Here is an 11,183-nt window from a genome sequence, read left to right as displayed (position 1 = left end):
CCCTAGAGCAGTCGCTAGCCAATTGTGTTCGTGCAACACTGGAAGGTAATGTGATTGGCTGTTATCACAATAACGGTCGCGTCAACACAAGCTTCAGACACGCCCATGTGAATGCAGCATGAAAAATTTTCATTCTTCTGCCGCGAGCATGTGAGTGAAGCGACACGACAGAACCCACAATTCAGTTCGGCAATGCATGATGTCACCCAAAGTAAATGAGAAGCGTTAACGCCGGCCGACGCCCAGGCAGCTGCAGTGACGCACCGACTTTATCAATCAGCGATTGGCTATTTTACTTAGAAGGCGGGACTTATTCCGCCATATTGTGCGTTGCAGTTTATCACATTCATAACTAATAGGAGTGAACCATCTTTCTATATCTGTACTGTATATTGATGTCACCTGTTGGAGTTTGGGTTCCTTGCCGCTGTCGCCTTTGGTTTGCTTAGTTGGGGACACTTGACATTTGACTTGACATTTGATATTCAACAGTATTCTTGACATTTATTCAACAGTGCTTTGATCTGCCTGCATTGACACTATTCTTTAAGAGCTGCTGTGCAGCCAAAATTATATACCAGTTATCAATGTAAAGCTGCTTTGACACAATCTACATTGTAAAAAGTGCTATATAAATAAAGGTGACTTGACTTGACTACTTAATTGTAATCACCAAAAATGGCTCTTTTTTCATATTTTTCGTATTTCACTGAGTTTCGTAAGTAGCGATTTAAAAAAAAAAATTGGACTAATAAAAATGTTAAATGGTTTAATGCATACACATTTACCTTGGCCAAAGCCTACTTTGAAAACAAACAGAAAAAAGAAAGATGTCTGCCACTTCACAGATAAATTTAAACTCAGCTCTACACCTAATTTGAGACATTTTCTTAAAAAAGAAAAGTGAATGTTGGACCCCAACACATACAATAATTTAAAATGTGTCCCATATGTGCGTGCTAATTGATAAACAGTATTTTACAACAAATTATAAATAAATATTAATAATATATATATATATATATATATATATATATATATATATATATATATATATATATATATATATATATATATATATATATATATATTTTTTTTTTATTTTTTTTTTTTTTATATATTAATAATAAATAATAAAACAAAACAATGCATCCTCGAATTGTGAAGTAGCCTAAATGAAAGAGGAAAACTTAAATCAATTGCTGCTGTGTCTCAAATCCCCCCACATAGACTGCGTAAGAATGCTCGTGCACATGATGCCCAAATATGCTATCTAGTTAGGCAGCTCACTAGGCTTTGAAACAAAGCCTACGTCTTTTCTGCGCAGGAAGTGAAGGCGCGGAGGAAGGAAGACGTTAAAAATGGCACGAGAAAGAAGCCCAGCGTTATGGCTTCACACTCAACCAAGTGTAACTCGTAAAATGCCGGTGTGTCACAGAATACTCTTACTTTTATGGCTACTCCACTTTTCTTCCGTATATTCAGATATAACGGACGGGAATGCGGAGCACTTGAAGCGCGAGCACTCGCTCATTAAGCCATATCAGGGTGAGTAGCAGCTGTCCTGCTAGTGTTACAGTCCTGTTGTGGTTTGTTGACGTCATTTAGCCTCATGATCACTACAGTGTTTTAAGTTTTTATGTTCACTACGTTGAGTATGATATCACCAGTTGTTTTGTAATGTCATGGGTCATGCATTTTGTTGGGAACAAGAACCACAAGATAGTCTACAGAGGAATCTTTACAGGAACACAACCTAGTGTAAACAAAACTAGTCAGCAGCTTTATTTGAACAAGTGAGGGTAGTTTGCATTTATAATGCAGGTTGTAAAGGAATCTGCCTTCACACGAAGAGCATGCAAATTGTCAAAATACAATTTAATTGAGCGGGGGAAGTTCTTGCATAGAACATTTACTGTTTTGTGCATACATTTGGGGCCAAATGTTTTTAAAAAGCAGCAGAAAGCTGATTTGTTCTTAACAAAAATTATATAAAAAGGCACGTTTGTGCAAAACTTGATGATCCTGTTCTTCTAAATGTGAGAATGATCCAAAGAGCATGTTGTGATTCCGTTCAAGCAAACACATTTGATCGTCTGGACAAAAAGGCAAATTAGCAATCCCATAAATATGAAAAAAATCATATTAATTTTATTTCCAAGTGCACTGTGTAAAAAATCATGTAGTAAACATTAATTCAATAACATAAAATCAAAATGTTATTTTACATTTGCATTAACAGAAAGTGAGAAGAACAATTTTTAAACTTTACACTCTTCTGAAGCTTGTGACTGACATCCAAGACACTGTAAATAAACTGTGCATAAATGATATGATTATACATTTATCTGATGATCAGGTGTTGGAACGAGTCCTTCAAGTCAGTGGGACTTCTGGGGAAGTACTTTAGTAACCAGCCAGTATGTGCGTCTAACTCCGGATGAGAGGAGCAAACAGGGGTCCATCTGGAATACAGTGGTGAGTAAAACGGTCTTGTTGAACTAAACTTCCCACATGTTTTTTTTTTTTGTCAACCCTAAGATGTAAAATATTTACTTTAAGTCGCCTACCCCTTCAGAATTAAATATTTCAAAAATTGAACCACATATTTGCATGTTCACGGTTCTCTGATGCCACTTAATGGTCACATGACATGAAGGTAAATAGATAAAATATTTAATCTTTTTATTAAGTGTTTTATTTTGAGTTTAAAGTGGACTCAAACAGGTTATTACAGTATAAGTACAACTAAAACCATATATAAAAAAGTTTGCATAAATAAAAATAAACGTAAACTGAAATAAACATATTTTATTTCAGCTAACTGCATTTGTCATTTTCATTTAGTTTAACTTGATGCACTAAAATAACAAGGTAAAACTGAAATAAAAAAAATATATAGACACTTTAAAATACAAAAACTGAAATAAAACAACAAAATAACTGAAGCAAAAATAAAACGAATACAAGTTTTTGAAAATGATACAGTGTAAACTACAAAAACGTGGATTTTTGAAAATCAAAACCCAATTAAAATAGATAAAAATAATTATCATCATACTAATTATTATTATTATTCATTTAATTAATTACAAAAATGAACATATATATTACTGTTGTAAAGTACAACTGTACAGTAAAATATTTTATAATAATTATAACAATTTTATTTTTTTACACTACAAGTTGCAATACTAATATTTATGTAATAAATTGTTCACCTTTTAAAAACGTTCAAATCTTCACGCTTTAAACCCCAGGGGTTCACAAAACCCTAAAGGTTTCTGGGGTCACATTTGTGAAATTTCACAGGCAAAAATGTTGTATGTTGTCAAAATGCTTCTCAAAATTGCTATCAAACCAAGTATTGTCCTGTTGATCGGCTCGGCAAATTCACATATCCAACCTGATGCAAAATCTGAGTGGGGAAATCTCATGCGAAATTCCTGTTCAAGTGATTCCTATTGAAATGAATGGTTTTTGAATGCAAAAAATCCCTAAAATAATGCATCTTAACAATGCAAAACAAAGCTATATGAGTAATGTTAATTTTCTGCCTTTTGTAGCCATGTTATTTGAAGGATTGGGAGATGCACGTGCAGTTTAAAATTCATGGATCAGGAAAGAAGAACCTCCATGGAGATGGCTTTGCCATTTGGTACACGAAGGAGAGACTACATCCTGGTAAGCTTGAAAGCTGTGATCCTGTGAAGGAAAATGGCCGGTTCAGATCCGGTTTGAAGCTTTCCCTGACCATTTCCATTGTGCATTTCATGATTTTAAATGTAATGAGTTCTGCTGTGGTCTATATGTGTGTGTGTGTAGTCCATCTGTGATCCATTTGCAAGCCTGCTCTTTCTTCCCTGCAGTTGATTGTGTCATACTTTCATTTAGGCCCAGTCTTTGGAAACCAAGACCATTTTGTAGGCCTGGCTATTTTTGTGGATACCTTCCGTAATGATCTCCAAGGAATGGATGTAAGTGTGCCGTACTCATGGGTCCTTCTTTCTCTGCAGGCACCGTGTTTGGAAGTAGTGCCAATTTCCATGGGTTGGCCATTTTTATAGACACATACCCTAATGATGAGGCTCCGGATGTGAGTTGAGAGATGTAAATTATTTGTGTTTTTGTACCTTCGTTTGTATGAAAGCTTTGCTTTTTTCATGACCAGAAATTGACTTGACACTAAAAACAAAGATATCTCTATCCAAACTAGCAAATGTGTTTGAGGCCTTAAGAATACTGGACTTCTGTCATGTTAGGTCTGCTTCTGGTCATCTGAGGTTTTGTCCTCATCTAAACTGAACTATAAGGGTAGTCTGAATACGATCATGTGCCAGGTATTTGCATTCAGATGTCGAGCTGAGAGAAACAATCATTAGAGTAGAGAAGAATATCTTTTATTTGGATTACCCCTTCGCTCTGTTTTGATTTGCTTTATGTTCTGAAACTATCTTTCAACAATTTTCCAAACGCTATTAATAAGCAATGCTTTCTTTGTTTTGCCTGCATCATGTGATCCATGTCAGTTTCTTACCCTCATCATGCATTATTTGTTGTTGAAGTATTTTTTTTAGATATTCACAATGTTTATTATTTTGATTTTAGTAGTTTACAGTGACCTTTTATGAATTTACATCATTCTGTTTTACTCAAGTTGATTCAGGAACAGCTGTATAAAGGTACAAAGTACCGTCGTTCAGTAATTTACAGTGTAGTTTTGTCAACTCAATGTAATTTTATTCATATTTTTTGGTCCTCTAGCGCTCTTTTCCCTATATTTCTGCAATGGTGAATAACGGCTCCCTGCCGTATGATCACGGGAAAGACGGCCGGTCTACTGAATTGGGAGGTTGCTCCGTTGAAATCAGAAACAAAGATCATGACACGTACCTGGCTGTTAGATACTCTAAAGGCAGACTCACGGTAAGAGCTCAATAATTGTAAATACGGTGATAAAGGATGGTAAAAAACAATTTAAAATTACAATTTAAAAGAACTGTTTTATATTTAATATATTGTAAAATGTAATCTATTCCTGTGATCAAAGCTGAATTACATCATTACAGCATCATTACTCCAGAAATCCTTCAGAAATCATTCTATTATGATGATATTCATATTTGTTGTGGCAACTGAAGTCATCAGTGGAAATAATTGCTTTTAAGGATTATTTGATTAATAGAAAGTTGAAACGAACAGCATTCATTAGAAATATAAATATTTTATAACATTATAAACTAGGGCTGTCAAACGATTAATCGTGATTAATCGCATACAAACTAAGTTTAAGTTTGCCTAATATATGTGGGTGTACTGTGTGTAATTATATAAATACAAACGCATTTGTGTATATATTTGAGAAATATTTACAAGTATATGTGTTTAGATTTTTATATAATTTATAAATATACAAATATTTTGTACTTAAATAATATTTTTTTCTTAAATATATACATTTACTTGTGTGTATTTATATATGCATATTAACACACACAGTACTTACACATATATTATGCAAACTCAGACTTTTATTTTGTATGCATTTAATCGTTTGACAGCCCTATTATAAATTTATTTATTGTCACTTTTGATCAATTTAATGCATCCTTGCTAAATAAAAGTATCAATTTCTTTAAAAAAAAAAAAATCTTACTGACCCTTAACTTTAGCACCTTACTGAATTTTGAACAGTTAGGCCCGTTCACACCAAGGACGATAATTATAACGATAAAGATATAGTTCTAAAAATTGTTCTAAATATAAAGGAATACAACTATTACGATAACGGCACAGAGAAATGATATCATTAGAATCACTTTAGAATTCTTTTTTTCCAGCTGATGAACAATAAAAACATTGACAGCCAATCAGAATCCATCCTGCTTTAACGAGCTTGAGCATTTAAAAGGGTAGACGACAAAACTGCGGTGCGTATTTATAATAAACAGATCTATGTCTTGCCTTGGTTTGGACACTAATATAAAAGACTATAGAATAACACAAGACGTGTCACTCGTATTGTTTTGAATGGGAGAAAGTGCGATGCGCAATATGGCGGAATAAGTCCCGCCTTCTAAATAAGAGCCAATCGCCAATTGGTAAAGTCATCAATTGACTTCAACGGCCGTTAGAAGCTCCGGTTCCTATAGAAACAGTCAGACGCGCGCCAGCGAAATGAGACACAAGACGCGCTTTTATGTCTGCGCATTAGCTTGATCCAGCCTGGAATATACCGAGTTTTTTTTTGTCATGATTTGAGCGTTTAGAAACAAAATTTATGAGACAGTTGTTGTTAGATTTCATTGGTGATTTCAAATATGAAATTTAATTGGCAAACAGCTTTGGAGAATTTGATGTTTCCCCATTCAAAGGAGCTGCACTTGAATGCCCGAGAGGAGTTTCAAAGATGGCCGCCGAGTGAAATGACTCGTTTTAAAGGGACTTTGCTAATATATAGTTATTGTTGTTGGTGTGAACAGACCTAATAACGAATATTTTTTTATAGCGGAAGTTTAATTTTGGCACTGAAACAGACACGATCTCAAAGCAATTTGTATGTATTTTACAAGGTGGCTAAATTGTACAAATTTGTACGTTTTTTGCTAAATCGTTCATATTTTACAAGTTGCCAAATTCGTATGAATTTGTATGAATGACCATCCCCTAACCCCACCCCTAAATCTATCTGTCACTGGGGTTAAGACAAATCGTATACGAATTAGCCACCTTGTAAAATACGTACGAATTGGTCGTGATATAGCGTTGGATATGACCATTTTTTTCATGACTTTCATTTTCCATTTCCTGACCCTTAGATTTAATTTACCTTTGCATGCTTTTAAGAAATACCCCTTTACATCTGAAATGAGCAAAGGCCTCTCTTAAAAAGTGTTGGAAACCTCAGAGCTGTTTCAAAACATGGTCTTTTTGAAGTCGGGAAGATGATAAAAATCCTTTAATATATAGGGTGATTCATATAGAGTAGTCAAAGCTACTGTATGTTCTGTTTTCACAGATTATGGTAGATGTGGACGACAGGAACGATTGGAAAGAATGCATTGATATTGGCGGTGTCCGCCTCCCTACGGGATACTATTTTGGGGCTTCTGCAGCCACAGGAGATCTCTCTGGTAAGTGTTTTCGCCACAGTCCACAGTAGTCCTGATGCCTTTTGCCAGACCTCACTAGCACTGTTTCTTCTGTGCAGATAACCATGACATCATCTCTATGAAGATGTACCAGCTGATGGTAGAACATACTCCTGAGGAGGACAACCAGGACTGGACGAAGATCGAGCCTAGTGTCAGTCTCCTCAAGTCGCCAAAAGGTAACACAGCTGATGTGTGATTACAGTTGGCAGAAGGATTTTTCATTCAATTGCTTGTCATGTTTACATGTCTTCTCCCACAAAACAGACAATATTGATGATCCAACGGGAAATTTTCGAAGCACGCCCCTCACTGGCTGGAAGGTCTTCCTACTTCTGCTGTGTGCCCTGCTGGGGATTGTGGTTTGTGCCGTTGTTGGTGCTGTAGTCTTTCAGAAGCGTCAGGAGAGGAACAAAAGGTTCTACTAAACATCCGGATTTCAATCTGGAGATTGTAGGTGAAAAACATTAATGTGAATTCGTACAGCTGTACAAATGTTGATATTGTTGAAGTGCTTGATTGGAAGGAAAGCTGGTTTGAATCTATAGGTTGGTGGCTTCAAAGAAACTTTTCTTTATGTCGATCTGTCTGATTTGGGTCTGCTTACGTATAGTAGATTACACATTTCCAATCTTTATTTCTGTGTATATGCTGTGTATACACTACATCTCTAAATTCTTGGTGGCTTTATTTTTTTATTGTTTTTAACCCTTTATATGTTTCTTTTCCATCTACACATTGTATTTTTTCTGATCTGGAGTGTTAATGTTTTTATGATTTACTTAAGAGGGTTTTAATGGACTGCAAAAGAAATCAAACTAATAAATGTCTTCTTAAATTGATCAAATAAATGTAAATATTTTAGCTTATTTTCTAAGGTGATTGCCTTTCTCTCTGCAGTATAATGTTTCAGCCTTCTTTTTTAACTATGAGAGTTTTGAAAATAAATTGTCATTTTTTTTAATTACTGCAGGGTAACAAGAATTCAGCCTTGTGTGAGGTTCTGTTTCTTACATCCATGTTAATTTAGCTATTTTTTGCGCCTATAAAAGAAGTTATTGGAATGCACTGACTTACAACAGTTTCTGAAAGAAGTTCCCAAAAGATGTTTATTTTCTGTTGGAGAACAAATGGGCCGTAACTGTAAAATGATGCTTTTGGTGAGAAAATAAAGCAGCTTTAACAGTTGACTTGTTAAAAATGTGTTTTTATTTTTATTTTTGTGTTAGTTTAGCCATATGTTGTAATATATATTCAGCTTTTTAATTCAATTCACATTTATTTGTATAGCGCTTTTCACAATACATATTGTTTCAAAGCAGTTTTACAGAGAATACATGTCAAAATTACAATATTAGAAGAATGCAGTTAGCAAATAATGTAATAATTTGTGCAATTAATTTACAAACACTTAGCCTTTAATTTTAAGGTAGAAGCAATGAGCTCCTGGAAAAATGAAATACATCAACAATAATTAGGATATAGAAATTTGGGAATGTGCATGTTGCATCTTCTGAGGTCTTCGCAGGAGTTGGCGCCGTCTCTTCATAAGTGTTGGTCATCTGAGGTCTTATTAAGAGGCTGGATCCAAACTGAAGCTGATGTCCTCTCGTCACAATATTATATTATTACTAATATTATATTAATAATTCCAGGACCAAAATAATTATTTGTCCTCGTAAATACTTTACTGTAATAATGTCACTAACAACTCGGGACCGACAGAAATTTGCATCGTTTTGTCACTGTCATCAGTTGACTCCCTTTGAACGAAGCTCTGTCACATCTGAAAAAACAGTTTTAAGCATTGACTTAGTGCAAATATGAGTATTTTTATGAATGAATAAATTTTTTTAGTAGTTCTAATTAAAACAACCTCGGTGTGATGTCAAAAACATTGGTCTTTGAACATGTATTCAGCGGGGCAATCTAGTGGTCTTAAAGTACACACAAAAACACTGGAGCTTTGAAAATTAGATAAGATCTTAAGACTGGACAACCACTTAAATGGACTGTATGACTTAGAGCCTCGTTTTCATTTGTGTCAAATTAAATTTGCCAAATTTCCTGACTAGATCCCTTCATCCTTGGACACAAAAAACCCATTACAAGCAATAAATAAAGAGTATCTAAATCAGGGAGTGATTTTTCTCAGCATTATCAGTCTCTGATTGTTATTGAAGACATCAGCAGGTATAGCCTCAGGCACAGACAGTAGAGGATGTAATGGCCTGGCTTCACAGACAGAGCTTAGCCTTAATTCAATTAGGGTGTTTAAGTAGCTTTTATAAACATATCTTTTTTTTTTCTAAAACATTACCAGTTTGCATCTTGAGACAAAACAATGGCTCTACTAGTACTAGTTGCTTTCAGTTAAAATGGCTTTAAGGTGCTAAAGAGGATCTTTTCGTCGACTGAGAAACCGAAAGACTGTTAGTGAGTTTTTGAAATGAGCGCATGCGTAAGAACAGCCCCCCTCCTTCACAGCTCGTTTCGAGGGAACGGCTCCCAAAACTCGTGCACGAGTATTGGAACACGAGTGTTTACCACCGGCATTCGCTGTGTCGTGTTTGTGGTTTCATTATGTCGGACTCACCGCAGGTAACTCATAATCTGCAGTTGTTACTCCTGTCTCCTGACAAAAACATTGCATGCGGCGCCTGTGGAGTGTGGAAAGTTACTGGAGCGCGCAGCCGCGCTCGTCTCTCACAAGGAACGTCACGGCAGTGATTGACAAGCCAGAGGGCCAATCGTTTACACGATGATCGCGTAAATGATTGGCTGATGTTTTTAAGGCCCTACCTCGTGCACAGATGATGTATATTAATATTATTCCTTTCAGTGCACCTAATAAATAGTCTTTTATCAGTTAGTAAAGACAGTTTCAAGTAATATTGCAAAAATGTATAAAACAAAACATCCTCTTTAGCACCTTTAAACATGCATTTTAATCTAGTCTTAAGCCTTGTCTGCGAAACCGGGGGAATATTTCACAGTTTTAAGTCTAAAGAGCACATTCTTGACTTTACAGAGATGTTGGTGTTTTAAAATGACTGACATTGACTGAATCATTAAATTTAGCACTCTTATGGACATTTGATATATTGTAAATTATACAAAATTCATATCAGAATATGGCTTTCTGTTAAGAAACAGGGCATCAATTTCATACATGTCCTCTAGAAGACACCAGAGCTGCGTCTGAGACCACGTACTGAGTAGGTACTACATTTGATTTTAAATTTACTTCACGACCATTGAAAAAGTACGTACTATATATTGTTTGAATGCGTGTAGTATGAATGAAATCCGGATGTACTACATCCGCCATGTTGTTACTGTCATCATACTGTCACCAGCATCAGTTACGTCCCTTCAACTCCATTCAAGCAATGTGTCGCACTTCAGAATCTCATCAGAAGTAGTAAGTCATTTCGCCACCTGTTTTTCGAATACTATGAATTCCGACATCCTACTCTGTTCGCATACTGTTTTTTTTGTGTACTATAGTATATCTTAGATTAGTATTCGATTTCGGACTCAGCGCGGGACTTGGAGCAGGTTTACTTATCAGGCATTTTGGGGAGCCACATGAGAAATTTGAATTAAAATTTAGATACTCTTATGAAAATGGAATACTCTTGCTCAAGGAGACCTCAGTTGTGGGTAATGAGAGTGGAAGAGAGCGCTGTTTATTCACTCCCCCCACCTACATTTCCTGCCAGTACTGAGACTCAAATCTGCAACATTCGGGTTACAAATCCAACTCTCTAACCATTAGGCCACAACTGCCCATCCCAGTTAGTGTGCCAACCGGGGGGTGATTGGGGGATTCGGTGCCTTGCTCAAGGGCAGTTGTGGGTAATGAGAGTGGAAGAGAGCGCTGTTTATTCATATTATGAGACTCGAACCTCTAACCACTGAGTCCGACTCTCTAAAGGCAGGAACACACCAATCGACGGTCGGCCGTCGGGCAGTTTTTCTTCGTCGGTTGACCAAGTTTTCTCAGTTCCACACCGTCGTCTGAAGTTG

General features: G+C 35.9%; 1 protein-coding gene across 2 annotated transcripts; it reads left to right on the top strand.

Annotated features, from left to right (window-relative positions):
* Positions 1-1,320: 1,320 nt before the first annotated feature.
* lman2 (lectin, mannose-binding 2) lies at positions 1,321-8,307 on the top strand. 2 transcript variants are annotated; one of them, XM_067385495.1, is made up of 8 exons: positions 1,321-1,548; positions 2,360-2,478; positions 3,567-3,684; positions 4,017-4,096; positions 4,765-4,926; positions 7,019-7,133; positions 7,211-7,330; positions 7,419-8,307. In XM_067385495.1, the coding sequence occupies exons 1-8, from the start codon at positions 1,362-1,364 to the stop codon at positions 7,577-7,579; spliced, it is 1,062 nt and encodes a 353-aa protein (XP_067241596.1). In that variant the 5' UTR covers positions 1,321-1,361; the 3' UTR covers positions 7,580-8,307. The 2 variants fall into 2 exon arrangements, with proteins under 2 accessions (XP_067241596.1, XP_067241589.1); XM_067385488.1 differs by lacking the exon at positions 4,017-4,096 and adding an exon at positions 3,895-3,977.
* Positions 8,308-11,183: the final 2,876 nt, after the last annotated feature.

Source organism: Chanodichthys erythropterus, chromosome 1, assembly GCF_024489055.1.
Source record: "Chanodichthys erythropterus isolate Z2021 chromosome 1, ASM2448905v1, whole genome shotgun sequence".
Classification (NCBI taxonomy): domain Eukaryota; kingdom Metazoa; phylum Chordata; class Actinopteri; order Cypriniformes; family Xenocyprididae; genus Chanodichthys; species Chanodichthys erythropterus.
The sequence above is the reverse complement of the archived record's forward strand: the minus strand, read 5'-3'. Positions and strand labels throughout refer to the sequence as shown.

What these genes read in the sequence shown, in the direction of transcription:
- lman2 (XM_067385488.1), top strand. Translation starts at nt 1,362, where the DNA reads ATGGCACGAGAAAGAAGCCCAGCGTTATGGCTTCACACTCAACCAAGT. An exon ending in GGTCCATCTGGAATACAGTG is followed by an intron (nt 2,479 to 3,566) that starts GTGAGTAAAACG and finishes TGCCTTTTGTAG; the next exon opens with CCATGTTATTTGAAGGATTG. An exon ending in ACTCTAAAGGCAGACTCACG is followed by an intron (nt 4,927 to 7,018) that starts GTAAGAGCTCAA and finishes CTGTTTTCACAG; the next exon opens with ATTATGGTAGATGTGGACGA.